General features: G+C 40.8%; 1 protein-coding gene across 1 annotated transcript in view; it reads left to right on the top strand.

Annotated features, from left to right (window-relative positions):
• The window catches only part of CDH2 (cadherin 2), a 212,837-nt gene that overhangs the window by 171,085 nt on the left and 20,526 nt on the right, over window positions 1–21,226 (top strand). The window contains exons 9-14 of the mRNA XM_061170305.1: window positions 612–797; window positions 3,385–3,638; window positions 5,060–5,202; window positions 8,066–8,299; window positions 8,594–8,827; window positions 10,797–10,936. Of these exons, the coding sequence (XP_061026288.1) occupies window positions 612–797; window positions 3,385–3,638; window positions 5,060–5,202; window positions 8,066–8,299; window positions 8,594–8,827; window positions 10,797–10,936 (1,191 nt within the window). The remainder of the gene's footprint in view (window positions 1–611; window positions 798–3,384; window positions 3,639–5,059; window positions 5,203–8,065; window positions 8,300–8,593; window positions 8,828–10,796; window positions 10,937–21,226) is intronic.

Raw genomic sequence — 21,226 nt, forward strand, 5'->3', positions numbered from 1 at the left:
GCGTTAAACAGAGCTGGAACTTGCTTCATTCTTCTCATTGTAGAATGGCTACTGACTCCTAAGTTTCCTGTCACTTACACCAGGGTTTTAAATAAGGCACCGAAGTAATTTGTTTTTTCGTCCTCCCCAAGTCCACTGATAAAGTTGTTAAAACATGCTGCCTGGAAGAAATGCCCTAAAAAGACTTTATGCTGTTATAACAAAATATTTATAAATATCTTCAGGTGCACGAACCACATGACTGATAGATGCTACTTTGTCAGCATATAATTATGATCTCTTGAGTAAAATGGTTTCCTTCAGACAAGTCCTTTCCTCCTACCCACTCCCCCCCACCATTAATCACCCAGATACTCACAGAAGGACGCTAATTTTAATAGTAATGAAACTGTAACATAATTTCAAAAAAATAATTTGAGGGCCGAAAAAAGTTATAGTATTTTTAAAGTCAAACATAAATGCTGTGATTACCTGCATTACTAATCTCCTTGTTTAGTGTGGATAATAAAGATTTAATGGGGTGGTAAAATCAGGGCAGTGTGGTCATCAAGACACACTGTCCTTCAGCCGTGCCTGTCGCTCCTCTGACTGAGCTTTGTCTTTTCTTACAGTTCTATGGCGAAGTCCCTGAAAACAGGGTAGATATCATAGTTGCTAATCTAACTGTGACAGATAAGGATCAGCCCCACACGCCAGCCTGGAACGCCGTCTACAGAATCAGCGGCGGGGACCCCGCCGGGCGCTTTGCCATTCAAACCGACCCCAACAGTAACGATGGCTTAGTCACCGTAGTCAAGGTAAGTGCGATGGTCTCTCTGATGGCTACTCTGCAGCAACCCATATATGCCACCCACCCCTTAGGTTGTTATTGAATCTCAGGACTTTTTTCTTTTGAACATCTCTGAATCTGAGTTAATGTATTTGGAGGAGTCAGGTCTGTTATTTTTCACTTATGCCGAGGCCAACATAGATAGTCTCACTTTATCCCTGGAATATGATTGTTTTTCAGTCATCAGGGAGTTTTAACAGGGAAGACAGGACAGCCCTCAACAGTGCTGTCAGTGCCATGGATGTGTTAGTGATATGTCACATCATGGATTTTTGATGGCCAATTGATAGCTATTAAGAAGGATGCCCCACACATACTATTCTTATGTCTACAGGTTGCTATTAGAGTATTGGCTCAGGGAACAAACCAGAAAATATCACAGACGTAAAACAGGGTGAGTGTAGGCAAGGAGAGGGCCTACGCTCTTAAAAGGTTTTGAATTTACATTGCTGTTTTGTTGGGTTTTTTTTTAAGTATTAGCTTGCATTTCCTTTTGTTTTTTTATTTAATTTTGGCTGCGTTGGGTCTTTGTTGCTGCACGCGGGCTTTCTCCAGTTGCAGCGAGCGGGGGCCACTCCCTGCCATGGCGCGTGGGCTTCTCATTACGGTGGCCTCCCCCATCGTGCAGCACGGGCTCCAGGCACACTGGCCCCAGCAGTTGTGGCTCGCGGGCTCTAGAGCACAGGCTCAGTAGTTGTGGCGCACGGGCTTAGTTGCTCTGCGGCATGTGGGATCTTCCCGGACCAGGGCTCGAGCCCGCATCCCCTGCATTGGCAGGTGGAGGTCAACCACTGTGCCAGCAGGGAAGTCCCTACATTGCTGTTTTTAAGTGCTATTTTCAAGACTTTAAGAAATTGGTTCTTCTGATCCTTAATTGTCAAAAAAAAAATTAAACAAAGTTGAGCGCCGGAAGTAAAAGGGATGTTAACTTCAAGGGTAACGAATAGATGGTGCCAACGGATAGAAGAGCTCTTTGAAGCGATCATCTCTTTTTAGCCACCCAGGGAAGAGAGCTGCTTCTTCGCCTCGCCTCCCAACATTCTTGATTCGTAAGGGAACCTGAATGTTGGTCTTACAGAGAAAGGTGTACCAAGGGCTCCGTTGCCAAGAATGTTATATGTGCGTGAGTAGAATGGTAATCTCCCCCTTGAGGTGGGAGTGGGAAATTCTCTGAACACAGCATAGTGAGTGACAGCACCACCCTCTGTGTTCGAATCCCAGCTCTGCCCTTTGTAGTGGTGACAACATGGCAGGTTTTTTAAGCCTCAGGTTCTTACACAGACAGTGAGGAGATAACTGGTACCTAAGTCCCAATGTTGTTCTGTGGGATAAATAAGCTTAATACCCATTAAAGCTCTTAGCATAAGTAAGTGTTGTCAGGGATGTTTCATGGAGCTAATGCGCTTACTCAAAAGAATTGTCTTCTTTCCTGGATTCTTTGCCGTCTTGTTGAAAATAATTCAGAAAGGGAAGTTGAACTGGGGATTGTAGAGTGAGAGGGAAGAAACTCTGAAGAGTTGAGGAGGTGGTCTAGGTGAAGAAACTGGTGTGGTCTGTGCTAATATTGTGGCTTTCTCGTAGCTGCTGCCCTTGGTCCTTCTTAGACTCTCCAGGATGGCATGAGAGCTCTCCCAGCTCTTTTTTTCATACTGTTATGCACAGTAATGCTTATCTGCACCTCAGCTAGAAGGTGATCAGGGAAATTAAGAGGGAAAGTCCAGTCTGGTCCCTTGACTCCTGGTAACTTTTCTATTGACAATGGGATTCAGTGGAACTCTGGAAGTTAATATTTACATTAAGGTTATTTGCGCGTTGCCTTTATCTAGAGTGGCGTTCCTAGATTTGGGATTTGTACAGACCAGTAAAATCCCCAAAATTATTTTGGAAATCAGCCAGAAAAAATAAAGTTTTTAGTTTGCTAACTAAAGAAAAAATAAAAGTCCTTCTACCTACAAACACTACTGTTTATTTAAGGTGTATATGTGTGTGTGTACTCTAAAATGTATACTTCAAATTATGAATGATACTTTTAAATAGAGTAAGTTTAGCTTTATGAGAAAAAAACATCACATTTTCTAGTTTTTGTTTTGTCCACTCCATCACAGACTGGTAAAAGCTTTCCTGGATGAGGAGTGGTCTTTGTACCAATGTTTGAGAGTACAATCTACACCATCATGTTCTCACTTGATCCCAGATTATTTAGTATTTTTTATTTTTGGTCAACAGTGCTGTTCTTAAGAATAACTAAGTTGTTAGATGTAGCTAAATAAATGCAGCGTGCAATAGTAATAAGCATTATTTTGTGAACATAAATCTTTGAAATGCCCGATATATAAATATCTTATATAAGTAGGTTAAATTGCGATAAATGTTTCAGTCAATGGCCATGCTAATGCATATTTTCCAGAAATTTGAGAGGAACCTATGGTGTAGTGAATGAAAAATTAATGTTTCAGAAATGGAGTTGCTAGAAGGATAAACTGCAGAATGCAAATATTCTTATTTCCTGCAAAAATATGGTTTCTCCTTTAAAAAAATTATTTTCATTTTTCCAGCCAATCGACTTTGAAACAAATAGGATGTATGTCCTTACTGTCGCTGCAGAAAATCAAGTGCCATTAGCCAAGGGTATTCAGCACCCACCTCAGTCAACTGCAACTGTGTCTGTCACAGTTATTGATGTGAATGAAAACCCTTATTTTGCCCCAAATCCTAAGATCATTCGCCAAGAAGAAGGTCTTCATGCCGGTACCATGTTAACAACGTTCACTGCTCAGGACCCAGATCGATATATGCAGCAAAATATTAGGTATCAAATGCCATTTTGTAATTTACGTTCTGTTCTATGCTGTGCACAAAATCTATTCACCATTGGAGTGAGAAATTTTCATTAGCACCCAAACTCTTTATTACACGATTATTTTTAATTCTTTGATGAAGTTTCTTTAGTGGATCCATGAGTATATTATATCGGAAGTAGAAGAATGGATCTACTCATGTATTATTTAAAGAAATAAGTTTTCAGCCTCTTTTCTTCTGTCCTCTTTCCTTTTTTAAAGTCTTTAGTAATAATCGAGCCTGTGCTTTTATGCCAACCATCACGTAAAGCTTCTCCTGTGAGTAAATAGGGGAGTCTCAGAAGCTTATAACATTTATCTCTTCCCCGCACATCAGGAAGAAAAGAAAACTCATGCCAACACCAAGATATAAGAGCTAACTATTTTCATCCCTCACCTGTACAGTGGTTATAGGACTTACAACACATATCTGTAAAGATTTCCAGCCTCAGCAAAGTGTAATTTATCCTTCCTAATGCGGGAGTAGATGATTGGCAGAGCATATTCCACATGACTATTATGCATCGCTGGTGATGGTAACTTTTAAAATTAGCTCATATTTTATTTAACTTCTTTCAGAACTGTTGGTAACAGATAAATAACTGCGTATCTTCTTCATTTCTCTATACATTGGAATCAAGATAGAGAAATAGCTAGTGAATAGGTATACTGGACTCCTGCAAATTTTTACCTCTCAAAACATAGGATATGTTTTTCAATTTGTCTATTGGTTTCCCAAGCTTGAAAAGCTCATCCCCACCCCAAATTAAAAAGGAGGTTAAGCTGATACAGATAAATCTGCTCAGACCGTGGGACTTCCCTTGGAGGGTGTAGTTCTGAGGCTTGGCCCAGGTGGGGAGATCCTAGGAGGAATGGGAATTTGGGAGGAGGGGGGGGGCCTCCCCACTGTGACCACATCTCCACCATGATAAGGTGGTAAACGTTTTAGGAGTGTTCTGTGATAGAAAATTCAACTTCTATTAAAATTTCTCTTAAACCTTATACCTTAGGGCTCCTGCTCACTTAGAAGATATATTTGAGCTATTTTTTCTGCACCGTTGCTATCCTATGAACTAGATAACAGCTTAAAATCAGATCTGTCAAATCCCCCTTAACCCCAACCTGCAGTAGGGAGACTGGGCTCCTCGTCTTTCCCCTGGAACACCTATGCAATGTTTCCTGTGCGCCTGCCCACGCAGCACACAACCTTCATGTACCTCCCCAAACCACTGCCACAGAAATTCTTTCCCGCATTACGGCTGCATGTCCAACCATCATCTACAAAAATGCAAGTTAACGCACTGGTTTCATCTGGGACCAAACCTGAAAAATAGGCTTTATTTTTTAAGTGTCATGTCAAAAATATTAAATGTATTGTGCTTTCATTTTGTAGATACACAAAATTATCTGATCCTGCCAACTGGCTAAAAATAGATCCTGTGAATGGGCAGATAACTACAATTGCTATTTTGGACAGAGAATCTCCAAATGTGAAAAATAACATATATAACGCTACTTTCCTTGCTTCTGACAATGGTACGTAATTAAATATAGTCACTGTATTATCCTGGATGTTGTTAAGAGCGTAGAGCCTTATCACAAATGCATCATCAGGAAATGAAGTTTTCTACAAAACCCAATTGTCTAGAAAACTGACCTTCATTCTTCTAAGGCCTCAATTTCTATTTTCCATTTCCACTGGGCTTTCTGTGATACATTCCCTGTCTTCTGTAATGAATGTTCCCAGTGTCCTTATATCCTCCGTAGTTGCCTAGTATTGTGATCACAAGCCTTTGTGTTTTTTCTGCCCTGCTGCACCTTGATGCCTCAGTGGCCCAGATACTGTGGTTTTTGAGGTGGTCTTTTTATATTTCTTCTAGTCGATGTGTTTGCTGCCATCAGTTTGTCTGTATCTAGCATTTTTCCTCTTTCTAATTCTCTACCTGTAGTCTGCCATAGGCTAGGAAACTCTAAATTTCATGCATAAATTGAAATAATTGAGTACTTGAGCTTTAGTGTGTTGGTTTTGAAAAACATAAATATATAGTTTAGCGTCTTTTTTATTTCTGGGTCTCTGCTGGATTCTAAATGGCTGATATTAATAGAGAGCACTTTTTTTTAGATATGTAAGATGAAAATGACTCACGTTAAACTGGAGTTGGACTTGTTTCAGCTCTCAATATGACATGGTTTAAGAGTGAAGCTTTGAAGTTCCACCTGACCCCCAGGGTCCAGACTCCAGTTCTATCATTTTCTAACTGCAGGACTGGCAACAAGGTTTTAAATCTGTCCATTTCCTTTTTCTGTTAAATAGGGATAATGGTAGCAGTATATAATTCATAGTGTACAGGGGAAGATAACAAGGCTTGTACATGTAAAGCTTTTAAAACAGTGCCTGGCACAAACTAAACACTCAAATAAACATTTCTGTATGTGTTAATAGTTTTAAAACTGAATCATGACCATCTTTTAAAATCATTTTAATGTTGGACTATGAATGTTAGCTTCTAATAAAAATAGTAGGCTTTTCTATTTGGTGGCCGAGATATGCAGTTTGAAAAATGTTGCATGTCAACATTTTTGATAAGAACAGTTTCAAAGAACCTTTCCAAATCCTGTATAATGAGATTCAATGAGATCATTATCTGTCAGAAATCTACATGGTGACAGGGCCAAAGCAATATTTCTTATCCTTTCTAATATGAGACCTACTGTTCAAATATTTAGAATTGAAACTTGACAGGACCCTCTTCTGCCATTTCACATCAAAGCACAGCATTCGTGTCTGTTGTATATTGTCTCGCCGTATTTAAGTGGTAGCTTTCTCCACAGTGAAACTTAAAGTAATATACCTTGCACCATTATGTTGAGATTTAAAGAGCTATAAAATTATATGTATATATGTTGGTTGTGAGTTACAACCAGATTTTTCATTCACCAAGGTGGATTGTTTTCTACTTGAAAAGGTGTTTGATACAAGAGAGAAGTGAGCAGTTAAACCTGTGTAGCTGTGACGCTTTGCAAATGCACTTGACTTGAAATCACAAGACTGGATTTAGAGCCCCAGTTCTGCTTCTTAATAATTGGACAAGCTATTAGAATCTCTGTGCCTTTGTTTCATTATTGATTGTTGTTTTTGCTGCTTGCTATTCTATGAAGTTGTTATGACAGTCAAATAATATTAAATGTGATAATAAATGTGAAACTAACTCAAACTACAAAGAATCATAGTGGTTCTGGTGGTATTAGAATATCGTGAACAGCCATCCTACCACTCCACCTTAACCTCCCTGCTCTCAGAGCCATCCGTGCTCCTTAGAGAGGTCCGTGGAGATTTCTCCTTGTCCCCTCCTGAGGAGTGTATGTGTGTACCTTCCTAGTTTCATGACCTTGGGCAGGTCACTTAAACCTCTGGGTTTCCATATTCAGCCTTATTTTGAAAATTCCTATATTTCTATTATATTAGATTTATACAATATATATAAATTATATAATTAAACATAATTGTCTTATATATTTAATTAATATTATGTTTATATAATGTTTTCATTACATTTTATATATTTGTTATATATTTATTTATAAATATTTATAACACAGCAGAGTCCAAATCACCAGTCTAAATTTTCACAAGTGATAAGTACAGAGACCGCATTTTATAGTGGAATGAGAACGGATTTGGGGTCAGGCAGACCAGTCTTTACTAGCCAACCCTACCACTTCCAAGAGGGTGCGACCGTGACCAGTTTACAGAAACTTCGGTGCCTATCTGTTTAAACCTACTTCGTAGGATGACAATGAAATAACGTATAGGGAGCAACCTAGTACTTTCTCAAGGAGGTAGTTGGTTGATCAGTAAATACCATGTCTCTTCTCCATGGGCTCCTCCCCAAGATGAGGTCTGTGGGTCCGTATCACTTGTCTGTAGACTGTTTCGATATTTCAGAGCAGTGTCTGAGCTTGAAAAGCATTCTCGGGTTCTTTTGTGCACACGGCTTGGTTCTCCCTCAAAGAGTAGGGCCCATGAGATCATAAGCCCGGGGTTCTGCTTCTCTTACATCGCCCGGTGCCTAGAGGAGCGCGATGTGCACGGGGGCCAGAGCAAGGACGGCGAGGGCGCCGGATCACCCTCGGCCGGGCCAGGGGCGTGCGCATGCGCCTTGTTACCGCCCCTCAGCGCCCGCAGCCCCGGCGGGGGCAGCACAGGGTCATCTTGCAAAAGAGGCATGAAGTGGCCTTGTACCAAAAACAGTCTGCCGAGATGCTGTGGCAACTACATTCTTCCAAGGTTACGCAGTGATAGGGGCAAGCAGGCTGGAAACTTAGAGTTTCACCGTAAGTGAGTCTCAAGGGAAAGAATTGTTCAGCATCGGTTTGTGGTTTTTTTCTCCCTTTTAAGGAATCCCTCCTATGAGTGGAACGGGAACACTGCAGATCTATTTACTTGATATTAACGACAATGCCCCTCAAGTGCTACCTCAGGAGGCAGAGACTTGCGAAACTCCGGACCCCAATTCAATTAACATCACAGCACTTGACTATGACATTGATCCAAACGCTGGACCATTTGCTTTTGATCTTCCTTTGTCTCCAGTGACTATTAAGAGAAATTGGACCATCACTCGGCTTAATGGTGAGAACAGGTTCATTATTTGAATATATGTGCCGTTGAGAGGCTTTGACCTGGCATGAAAAGTTAATTTTAAATGCTTTATTATTTTCCCCTTAAATGTGTTTTAAAAGCTACTTAAAGTTTAAATAAGATATTAGAAGCCCTTAAAGACAAAAAAAAAACTTGACAGTGCAGGATAGTTGAAATCTGCTTTATATGTACCATTTGGGAGTAATACGTTCTGGAAGATGCCATGTGTTTTTGAATCGTATAATGTATGAACTATCAGACTGTATTTTTCCCTTTTTTGTATAGGTGATTTTGCTCAGCTCAATTTAAAGATAAAATTTCTTGAAGCCGGGATATACGAAGTTCCAATCATAATCACAGATTCGGGTAATCCTCCCAAGTCAAATATCTCCATCCTTCGCGTAAAGGTTTGCCAGTGTGACTCCAACGGGGACTGCACAGATGTGGACAGAATTGTGGGAGCAGGGCTGGGCACGGGCGCCATCATTGCCATCCTGCTCTGCATCATCATCCTGCTCAGTGAGTACTTTCCTCGTCTCTTAGGTGTAATTCTTATTGCTTCTAGGATGTTTAGCAAAGTAACTTTTTATTGTCGCCTTTCATCGTAACCTAACAACTCTCTTCCACCTCTGAGCATTTTCTAGCAGCCAAGCCCACTTCAGAATGAGAAGAGCCCTGAGCATCCTTGCAAGCACTTACATGTTTGCAGCAAACCCAGCCAGCCTACCTCTTTCGTGCCCTGTTGCAGTTTTCTGATGCTGATCGCTTGGGGAGCTGTAGCAAACTCTTTTCATAGAAAAATATTAGACAGTGCTCAGTTGGAGCCTCTCTCTTAGGATTCGAGTCTGAATTCATGGCACGTAGTTGGTGATTTAGGAAAATAAGTACATTGCTTTCCTTTGCTTTCCTTCATATAAAGTGCAGTCAGCAACCTGCTCCAGTCATGCAAGGATCAAGGTATTTGTTTTTGACGGGCTGCATAAAATAGTGAGAGATTGTACTTCATACAGCACATTGGGTAATAGAAATGATTGCACAGCTCAATAAACTGTCTGTCTTTAGAGCAAGTCTAGATTAAGGAATTGCTCCTTTGTAAAATACTTTGCAGTCTTTGGTTCAGTGGAATGCAAGGAATTAACCACTGGAAAGTACTTTAGGAACCACTTGTAAGCATGCAGGTTGAAAGAATAAATTGCCTGGACCCTGTGTTGTATTGTTGAATAGCAGCAGGACTTAGTTTATTGTGCGATCATGCTATGCATCAATCACTTTCTTGAAAATGTTGGCCATTTATTTTATGTTTTCTCCATTTGCAAGTATTCTAGTAATTTAGAATCCTGACCCTTTTTTTTCTAAGCAATTACTGTAGAAGGCTAAGCATTTTTTACTTCCTATGTGGAGACTACTTTGACTATAATTTGAAACCTACATGCTATACTAATAATCCACTTGCTAGATTTAGCCCTGGAACAATGGCAAATGAGATCATGTATCTGGCTTTACAAGGAGGATATTTACTTTTATGGCCAATAATAAAAATGTGCTCAAATAAGGGTCATTAAATCTTTTGCTTCAGGATGTAAACTGATAGCCCCAGATTTTAGAAGGAATGTGCACTAGATGTACACTTAAGGATATGTTTCAGTTTCAACTAACGTGGGGCATATATGCCAACCTTATCAAGAAAGACTTAGAGCTGATGGATTGTGGCATGAAGGAGTGACTCAAGCCATTTTGAAGGAAAATGAATCAATGCTGATTTTAACATCAACGCACTGGAAAATTTATGATTCTAATCCTGCCACAGAAATGTAAAGCATGAACGCCTAATGTTATTTCAGTGCTCAAACTAATCCCCTGGCCTTCTTACCTGAAACATGCAGTTGAATAGGAAAGGGGAAAAAAGCACAATAGTGCAGTAGAAAGACCCAGGCCCTTGGGAGTCAAAAATCCACAAGATCAAGTCGCTGATCCGGGTCTAGTGTACTACCAAAGGCATCTTGGCAAGCACGTCCTGTCCTTGACAAGTGCCCTTCTCTCTGATTTGGGGAGTAGAATGATGACGGATCAACTGGAATGAAACAGCAATTAAATAATGAGTGACTATTTCACTTACTGTTGTTTGCTGTTCTAAAATTTACAAGCCATTATATTAAGCGTATCCTATCCTCTAGCAAGACAAAGTAAAAGACAGAAATAGTTTTTGTCCCCATTTGTAGATGGTAAAACTGAGGACAGACGTCCACTCAGTGAGTTCCCAGGGCACCAGTTTGCAGAACCCGGGTCCTCACACTCTAAACCTAGCGCTTAGGGCCTCTGCTTTGTCTTGTCTCTGGTCATGTGAGGCCAGAAATAGGTAACAGAGTGGAAGATGCATTACAAGTTTTCCAGCCATATAAGTATACATTTTTAATGTTGAAGACTGTGAATAGATAGGTCAAGTTTTTAAAATTACAACACTGTACGTCTTTACTCTCTTTCTGCCTAGTCCTTGTTCTGATGTTCGTAGTATGGATGAAACGTCGGGATAAGGAACGCCAGGCCAAGCAACTTTTAATTGATCCAGAAGACGATGTAAGAGATAATATTTTAAAATATGACGAAGAAGGTGGAGGAGAAGAAGACCAGGTGAGCAATGTTTTAAATCTTTAAATCTCTAAGTGAAATTTTATCATCTTAAAATTAAAGTGGTGGGGAAAATATAAACACATAGAGTAAAAGAATGGGATCAAGTTTCTTTTCCTTTATCACATTATCAAACACTTGGTGAATTCTTTCCAACCTGTGCTGCCTATTGATTTTTTTTTTTTCCAAAGTGCCAAATGTCATTGTATTTATTTTGTGAGAAGATCATTAACATTGATTCAAGGAGCCCAGGATTTACACCTAATACTAATTATATCTGTACTGATAAAAATGTTTTTCTTTACAGTTTTTCTTCATTGCCTATCCAAAATAAAAGTAAAAGTAGTTTCTATGTTGGAATTTGGATATTTATCAGTATGGCAGAAAAAGCACAGACTATTCATTTCATAAACATTTACCAAGCACATTCAATAATCCAGGCACTATTTTAATCATTGGGGAAACAGAGGTGGGCAGAGCCAACAAAGATTTGCCCTCAAGAGTCTTACTTTTTTTTCTTTTTGGCCACTTCGCACATGGCTTGCGGGATCTTAGTTCCCCGACCAAGGATTGAACCTGGGCCCTGGCAGGGCAAGTGCAGAGTCCTAACCACTGGACCGCTAGGGAATTCCCAAGGGTCTTACATTCTTCAGAAATATTTGTGGATAGAGACAATATCTAGTTCACCTCTGTACCCGTGATGTCTGTCATGGTGCCTGGCTTATAGTAGTTGCTTAATAAATGTTGAGCTCCTGACTGGTTATAGAATAACATGAGCTTCTGTGTGTACATAAGGAACTGCATCCCTGTTCAAGGATGGGAATGACCAATAGGTGGAAAATGAAGAATTTTATCTGCTGGGAAGCAACATTTTAGATATCATTATAACTAACACTTCCAAGGTCTGTACTACATACCAGGCATTCTGCTAAGCACATTCAATGCCGTTACCTCTTAAATCTTGGAAAGCTGTGTACTGTATTGTGACTATCTCCACTCTTGTGTTAGAAAACAGATCCTAGGGATTGTTGGAGTCTATAAATTCATACAACTAGGAAGTGATAGAGGTAGGATTTGAATCCAGGTCTGTCTGATGCTACAGCCTAAATTAACTATATAGTTATCAATATATAGTTCCTTTTGAAATTATCTGAAAGGTACGAGTATAATCCATGAGCAATCACTGTGAGAGGTATTTCTTAGATACATTGGATAGCTCTCACTTCCATATACTAACGCAAGTGTTGGGGGTAGCAGTCAGGTAAAGAACCCAGAATCCTTGGGTCTTGGATCATTATCAGTAAATTCAAAATACTCTGTCTGCAGAGTATATACGTAGACATTAGTGATAGGACTGTTAACTTGAAAAATTAATTCAAGCAAATTTCTCAACATATGTTCTCTTTCTCTTCTTTACTCCTTTGAGGAAATAATATATCGCTTTTTGTTTTACAAAGCACATTCACACCCATTGTTGTGTTTCATCTTTGTGGCAGCCCGAGTTTTCCATTTTCCATTTGAACAGGTTTTGTGATTTGCTCTCCAAGTCTGTAACTGACAGAGTCAGAACTCAAGCCCGAATCTTCCGATTCCCGATTCCATGCTTGGTTTACAATACCTCAACTCTCTCATTTAGAAGAGATGCGTATTTCAAATCTGTTGAAAACTTGACTCATGTGTAAAGCTGTTTTGAATACTGACTAATTAAAGTGGCTCTATAAATATACCCCAGGGTTTCTTGCTTATAAATGTCTTTGGATATTAAAATTCATGTTTGGCTTAATCCCTCATTAATCTGTGCTTTCACTTTCCTGAGCTATGTTCTAGAACAGCAAACGTTATACTGATCACATGATCTCATAAATCTTCTTCTTTCAGCATTTTATTTTTCATGTCATTGTGCATAATTTTCTAGGCATAAACCTAAACCCAACTCAGTGAAGCTTTGGTAAAAATAGTAACAACTAGAAGGACACCAATCATGACTGGATGCTGCATAGAATCAAGAACCAAGATATTTCTCAGCATCCGAGGGTCTGGACCAGGGTACTTGATGTCAACTGATCTGGCTTTTTCTCCTCCCTTCCAATTCCTTTAAGAAATTATTTAATGAAATTTTATTGTTGTGGTTATTTTAGGAAAGACTTACTTCCATTACTGACTGTGTCCACTTAGATTGATGCTTGAGATCAAATGATATTGCAAGATTTATTAAAATTGTTATCACCAATCTTCAGCCTCTTCTTTACCTGACCCAGGAAATTTTCTCTGCTCCCAGATCAACTCTTGGGCACGAATGTGTCGCTTCCTACCCGCTTTCTTGATAGTCCAAAGACTCTTCTGGAACTTGCTCTGGATTGACCTCAGTGGCTCATTTCTTTATTGAAATAGTGATGGTCTTCCTGTGGCGTCTTTCTGTTGCCTCTTTGTTCTTTGATGGCAGTTTAGTCTAGATCAAGAGCCTCCACCCATTCTCTGATCCTGTTACGATTCCCATTTGCAGTTCTCATTATAGAAAATTGTGACAAAATTAGATAATGGGTTTTTTAGTCACTCTAACTTTTACCTCATAATAGCGGAATAAAATATGCAGCATAGGAAGGCTACACCGAAAGTTCTGTCTCCTCTGCCTCTAAAGTGGTTCATGAAATCCATTCACTTTCGCCATCATCCAGGCCACGGCCTTCACTTAGGTCAGAAGCATCACTGACCTGTGGCAGCCTCCTCATGAGTGTCCGGTCTCTGGATGCACACCCCATCTGCTCTTTGGAAATTATCAAATCCAAACTCCCTCCTTAGTATGACAGATCTGTGGCCCTGCACCCACCCTTTGGTGGACCCCCACTTTGTGCACTAGGTAAAGGCCTATGGGAAGGAGCTGGTGGTAGGTACAGGCTCCCCAAGGATGTGACTCCATCAAGCCTATATCCACTCATGGCCACTAAAGTTTCCTTCAGAGTCAGGGTGATCTGTCCTTTTACCATTGAATGACTCTTCTCACTCTTCCTCCAGGGATAAGAGCAGTTATGGGTCTTCTTTCTCCTAGAAAGGGCTTGCTGGTTTCTTTATTTTCATTCAGTTAGATCTCATTATGTTTTTAGCTATCTTATGTTCTCAGAAGTCTGTGATTTAGTAACATACCTGGCTTGTTCTTAGCATTAGAGTGTAAATGATGACCTCATGCTTTTCTCTATCCCAACTAGAAGTAGAAGGCTTCCTCCCTGTTTAAGAGTATAATCATCACTCATGTCAACAAAGCATGTTTCCATTACCCCAGAAACTTACTGTGTACCCCCGTCAGGCAGTATGCCCTGTGTCAAAAGTAACTAGTATTTTTTATTTCTATCACCACAGATGGGCATTACCTGGCTTTGGATTTTATTGTAAAAATGGATGTCATACAGTAGGTACTTTTCCTGCCTGGCTTCCTTTACTCAATATTTTATCTGTAAGATTCATCCGTGCTACATTTAGAAGTAGTTCATTTCTTGTCATTGCCAAATACTGTTGTGTTGTGAGAATTGACCACATTTTATTTATCCATCCTACTACACTTGGCATTTGAGTTGATCCAGCTGAGTTATTATGAATAAAACTGCTATGAATGTTCTTATGCCTGTGTTTTGGCGCATTTCTGCTGGTATGTGCTCAGGGATTGAATTTCTAGGTCCTATAATGTGCATATATGCGCAGCCCTCAGTACAATCCTGCCAGTTTTCTGAAGTGATTGTACCAGTTCACACTCCCCTGGCCACAGCGGCATATGAGACTTCCAATTGCCCTACATCCTCACTAGCCCTTGGGTTTTTTCAGTCTTTCAAAATTTTAGCCACTCTGGTGGTATATGCCTCATTATGACTTAATTGGGATGTTCCTACCAACTTACTTGCCATTTTGATATCTTCTCTGTGAAGTGTCTGTTCAGCTTATTTGTTTACTCTTCTATTGGGTTGTTTGTCTTTTTCTTATTGATTTGTAGGAGGGCCTTATATACTATGGATATCAGTTCTTTGTCGGATAAATGTATTATAAATATCTTCTATTCTGTAGCTTGCTTTTTTATTCTCTTAGTAGTACCTTATGATGAAAAGAAGTTTTTAATTTTAATGAAGTCTAATTTATCAGTTTTTTCCATTATGGTTAGTACATTTATACCTGTTTAAGAAAACTTTGTCTCCCTGAGTTAATGAATCCCCCCCGCAAAAAAAATCTTGCCTTCTTGAAGCTTTATGGTTTTACCTATTATGTTAAGTCTGTGATCCATCTGTAATGGATTATTCATGCAGTATAAGTAAGCCAGAAAGAGAAAAACAAATATCGTATATTAACGCATATTTGTGGAATCTAGAAAAATGGTACAGATGAACCTATTTGCAGGGCAGGAATAGAGAAGCAGACGTAGAGAATGGACATATGGACACAGAGGGGGAAGGGGAGGGTGGGACAAATTGGGAGATTAGGTTTGACATAAATACACTACCATGTGTGAAATAGCTAGCTAGTGGGAACCTGCTGTATAACACAGGGAGCTCAGCTCAGTGCTCTGTGATGACCTAGTTGGGTGGGATGGGGGTGGAGGGAGGTCCAAGAGGGAGGGGATATAGATATACATATAGCTGATTCACTTCATTGTACAGCAGAAACTAACACAGCATTATAAAGCAATTATACTCCAATAAAAAAAAAAAGATATGGATCAGGGCTCTCTTTTGTTTTCTTCCTAGCTGGCTATCCAGCACTGTTTACTAAAAAGATAACCTATCTCCACTGCATTGAAGGGGTTCATTTGTCATAAAGCAGGTGGTTATATATGTGTGGACCTGTGGGGTGGCTTCCAGATACTCTGTGCTGTACTAGTTGTCCTATTTGTCTATTCTTAGGCCAATACCATGCTGTTTTCATTACTAGAGCTTTCTAATATATCTCCCTATCTGTTAGGATATTTCCTCCAATAGAATTCATCAAGAGTTCTATTTTAAAGTTTTGGATGGATTTTATCATTTACTTTTTTTCCTTAAGAAAAAGAAACACTTTATTTAATACTCCTACTTTCTAAGTGAATTTATACCAAATGCTTCTGCATGTTCTAAACAAGATACCATTGCTTTTTAATCTTAAAATCATAGCCGGTTCCTGAGAAGTTCAGTTTTGTGAAGTATACTGTATACTATTGTCCATAATTTCACATGTGGCTCCCTGTTAGAAATTCTATTTCTTTGAAGCATGCATTAAGCCTTTTTGGCAACAGACTTTGGCTCATATTTTTTATTGTTTTTTTTGAAGACATTATGTTTTTACAAGAGTGAGCCTCGGAAATGGAACTGGTGCCATGTTACATTCTAGACAAGTTTTGGTCGATTTTTATTACACGTAGCTGGTATTTTACAGAGCACAGGTGTTACCTCCAGATGTGGTTGGAGACTGTGCCATAGGAAGCAGACAGCTTGTCATGATCAGGCTGTGGTCTGCTGGACGTCTCCACCAGACAGTCTTTCAGAATCATCAGCTTTCAAAGATGGGTAGATCTCAGAGGTCAGTTTAGCTAGTTGGTGGAGGCTTGTGGCTACAGGCAAAGGCAGGTCTGCAGCAGCTGTCGCCAGGAGGCTATGATGCCTAGCCTAAAGCTGGCTTAGCCAAAATTCTTATTCTTCCTGCCCAGAGGAAGTATCCTTAAGGAGCTAACTGATTAGAAAGAAAACAAAGCAAAACAGTCCTTTACAAGGGACCCTTTATCTTCCCTGCTGTTGATTAGCATCTCTGTTTAAGTTCTGTGCCAAAACACAGGTTGCTAGTTTCTTTAACAAAATAGCTAAAAATATAGAGCCTAAGAAAAGAAAAAAAAACCGAAAAAACACCTCCACATCTTCTCTCTTGTCTTGTGTACAGTAGACTTTTCTCGGTGCGTGTGGATATTCTGCTCTGGTTTCCATTGTCACGTGACTAGGTTGGGCCCGTCTTTGAAACTGGCATTAGATGTGTTCTGAACACAACCATTATTTCCTCACAGTGCTGTTGGCAGTTGGACAGACTCAGTATAATGCCCAGTCTCTTTTCAGAGGGTGAGGTCCCTTCTTTATCTGCTTCTCTGCGGTGATCAGGGGGGCTTTGGGTGGTTATCAAGTCATGTTTAATTATCCTCATTAGTAAATGTCCTTCAGTGCCCTTTTGGTCAGTGGAGCTGGTTGCAGACACTGTATCCCTTTTCATGATCTTTGTATCTGGCTCCTTCCGTATCAGCATCACTAATAAAATACGGGTGAATGTACAGTGTAACCGCCTGATAGTTCACTTCTCCTGGAACCATCCCCTTTTAGCCCCAGGATGGGAAACAGAAACTGTTAGCTTCCTGCTCTTCAAAGCTTAGACTTAATTACGATTACTCTTACATTAAACAAACATATGCCGAATGTGTATTATGTTTATAATATTCACTAGTGCTGTCTTCAAACAACCTCTGCCTAAATCTCTCGACATTATACAGCTTCATTCTCCATAATAACAGCAGAAGCTATTGTTGGGGGGCGGGGGTGTGTGGTAGCCTATGTATTAGGCACTGTACTGAATACCTGTACTAAGTGCTTTATATCCATAATTTCATTTGACCCTCCCCCAGTCCAGCAAAGAAGGTCCCCACTGTTAGAAAGTAGTGAAGGTGGGGATTAAATCCCAGTAGGCCTGAGCCCAAAGAAGATGGTACCTTCCGTGGCAAAGCTCAAGCTCAGCCTGGCAATGAAAACAGTGCCTTTCAGAATGTCATCTGAATTTATCAGAAGAAGTCCGTCCCCTTCTTGAAGTAGGCTCCGGGATCTACAGTAGTTTTCTCTGCTCTTAAAATTTAACTTGGAAGATTTTCCGTTCCCAAGGCCTTGGGCTGTTTGGGGGCTCTGGGTCTATGAAAGAAGGTGTTGCTACGTACGTTCGGAGGTTTCTCCAATGACAGTCAGTGGACACTGGGAGCCTTAGGACCACAGCTGGTGGTTCAGGGGAACAAGGGTAGCAGTAAGGGAGCAGGCTTGTCATCTGCGCAAGCAGAGTCAACTCATTTGAGATTAACGCTGACGCTGGTCCGAGCTGATCCTGACGGAAAGTGTGAATAGCTGCGTGAAGACGCCACATTGGTTTTCTCTGGGTCACTCTTGGATTCTCAGCCCTTGTTATCCGCTGGGTACCACTCTGAATTCCCATACCGACTGCTGCTGTTGAGCATAGCCTCACAATTGGCTAATAAGCTGTTTGCTCTCAGTCTCTTGCCCCAAGGCCCAGCACCTCTTGGGTTCAGTAGGCTTCACATTCCAGGCCGACGGGGGCTCTCAGAATGCCCTAATTTGGTTCCTGAAGTCTTAGAGACATGCTCTGGGCTAGTTTCTTTTGCACTAGAGATGGTTCTGAGCTCTCTGAGAAGGTACCTGCTACCAGCCCTGATGGTTTGGGGCCATGTCAGAAAGCTGGATTCTGGATCACTTGAAAGTCACGGTTCAGACACAGGGGTCTGTTCATGAAAAGCCCACGGCTGTGTGTTATTCAGCTGGCAGAGTTTAAGAACTGACAAAAATTCACATAAAAAAATTCTGGCTCTTCCTGTCCTCTCAAAAAAATGAAAAGTTGGCCTGCATTCTGACATGGCGATGATTGTTGGAAACTAAACAGAGACGTCTTTTTTAAGCAGCAAGCGCGTTCCAGTAATTGTTGGTTTCCTTTTTTCCATACCAGGCCAGCCTGATGGATTTATGTTATCAGCCTATCCTTTGTAGATACCCCTTTTTGCAGATTCTGATTCAATTATATAATAATTATTATGCTTTGGATGAACAAAAAACAAATTCCTATGGGAAGGAGGTACTACAGTGCTCTGAAACCATGGGATACTTTCCTGTAGTACTGGTTTTTGAAAAAGAGAAAGAAAGAAAGGGAATTAGCCACAAATATATTTAGGCAGATCTCTTAGTTAAAATAGGCTAGCTGCTGTAACAAGCTCTAAGATTTCAGTGACCTAAGCCTCATTGAAGTTTATTTCTTGCTTACTTGGCCGTAATTGGGTTTTGAGTCATGGGAGTTTGGAATGGGGAGAGAAAGTTTGTGCCCTTCCACGCGGTCCCTCAGGGACTCAGAGCGCCAGTGACTCCCCCATCTTCCACATGTGGCTTCCAAGGTCACCCTAGCCATACATACATGTGTCACTGGGTGACAGAAGGGCAGGAAGGATGATTTGTGGGAGATTTTCATGGACCAGGCCTGGAAATGAGACACATCACTTCCACTCCTGCCTTGAGAGAAGAATAAATGGGTTTGGTGACCAGCTGGAAGGCTCTAGCCACCCTGGTTAGGTACCTGAGTTTAGAGAATCTTTCTGAGATTCTGTGAGAACATGCTTTCTCACAGTAACTACCCACAGCTAGATCAAGAGCATCGATCTGACCCATCCAGATGTGTCAGAAAGAAGTGGGTCCCTGGACACAGAGGAGACACAGGAGGTCTAGCAGGAAAATGGGACACTGTGTGTCAGGCTCACCCAGATCCAGGGAGAGCAGCTGTCCCCCACCTGGGGAGCACTTCCCCTACACCCCGGGGATACTAAGTCTTCTTGATCGAGGCCCAGCACTTGCACGTGAAAGGAATCACATATTTAAGGACAAAGGGAGTCATGCCAGGAGCTCTTTTTAGTGGGCAGGGATTCCAAAACGCAAAAGATCCAGATGTGATTGCTGTATGAGTGTCAACTGGCTTTTTTTTTTTTTTTCAATGAAATTAATGTCTTATGTGATTTCTAGAAATTAGTCTCAGTATTTCAGTAGATCAGATCCCCAGCATCTCCATGACACAGAAAGCACATTCAACAGAGTTGAAGTGCCTGAGATGGAGCAAGAACCCACAGTTCCTGTGACTCAGGGTTTGGCTTTGAGGAAGGGGGACTCTGCGGGTTGATGACTCAGTTTCTCCTCTCATTGATCCTCCACCTTGCATTTTAAACTGCAGTAGAATTGAACTTCCTATACATCTAACCTGTCTCACGCTATTTCACACTTTTATGGCTTAGTCCACAGTCTTTCCCAACCTAACTCTATTCAGCCCCAAAATTCCATCTCAAGACATCTCTCAGGGTTGCAGGCTGAATCAAGTGTCTCTGCTGCGTGCTCCCACAGCATATCCCATGTCTGCCTCTATTTTGAGATCTTGTGTGCAGCCCTGGTCCTGACCTTAAAGCCCGTGAGAGCAGGGACTTGTCACATTCATTTTTTAATTCCAGTATCTAGGACAATTGGCACCTCGCAGGCACTCATAGAATGTTCGTGCATTGGGCCCTCTTCCAGAATCTCTTAGTTTGCAAGTCTTTCTACAGGGTTAATTGAACCATTACAGACTTTCATTTTTTGAAATCTATGATGGCTTCAGGAAATGATCAGATTCATAAATGCCAGTGTTTCATACATACTTGTCCTGTGTCAGGCACTGGGCTCTGCTCTCAGTTCACGTGTCTTTTGTAATCTTTTATAATCCCAACAACCCTATGCAGTAGATAATGCCATTAGTCCAGTTCTCAAACCCAGGTCCATGTGACTTGAGAGGCCCAGCTCTTATGCGCCGGGATGGAGGTCACATGAAAGACGTTTTATTTACTCTTGCTTGTCTATGGCAGGCAGGTGTTACTCGGTAGAAACAGCAAGGCTGGGCACTTAGCCTCAGCTTATTAGATGACCACTGGTAATCTGGCTTTAGAACAGGCAAAGGGTAAGACCCAATTAATTCGTTAAGCATGGCTTGCAAAATTGAGCACATTTTGACACTGACAAATGTAGAATCTGGAAAAGCAATTTGAGCAGCCAAGTTATTAAAAGACCTGAGATACAATCTGGGCAACAGGTACTAAAATCTAAAATCCACGCTGGATACCTAGACAGAAGGATGAGGCACAGGTACAAGAAAGCACCTGGAGACCAAACCAGCCACTTCCCTGAGACCAGGGATCTCTGCTTGAGCCAAGACACTCTCTAAAGATTACCCACCAATCTCAGGAACCAGCCCCAGTGTGGGCAACCAAGCCTGACCCTCTGACTCAAGCAGAGAATGAAACTGGTATGTTTGATTCTTCGAAATAACTGCTTTACAAAATCATTCTGCTTTATAAACAAGGTAACAGATGGCTGACTCTGGACATAGCTGTGGAGACCACTTTCAACATTTTCATTGTTGGCCAAAGCACACTCTCTTAAATATGTTCATCCATTTATACCCACCTGCAAACACCAGTATATATTAGCTATTGAAAGAGTGACACAGATTTCACAAGAGGAAAGT

This window comes from Eubalaena glacialis, chromosome 15 (assembly GCF_028564815.1).
Source record: "Eubalaena glacialis isolate mEubGla1 chromosome 15, mEubGla1.1.hap2.+ XY, whole genome shotgun sequence".
NCBI classification, from domain to species: domain Eukaryota; kingdom Metazoa; phylum Chordata; class Mammalia; order Artiodactyla; family Balaenidae; genus Eubalaena; species Eubalaena glacialis.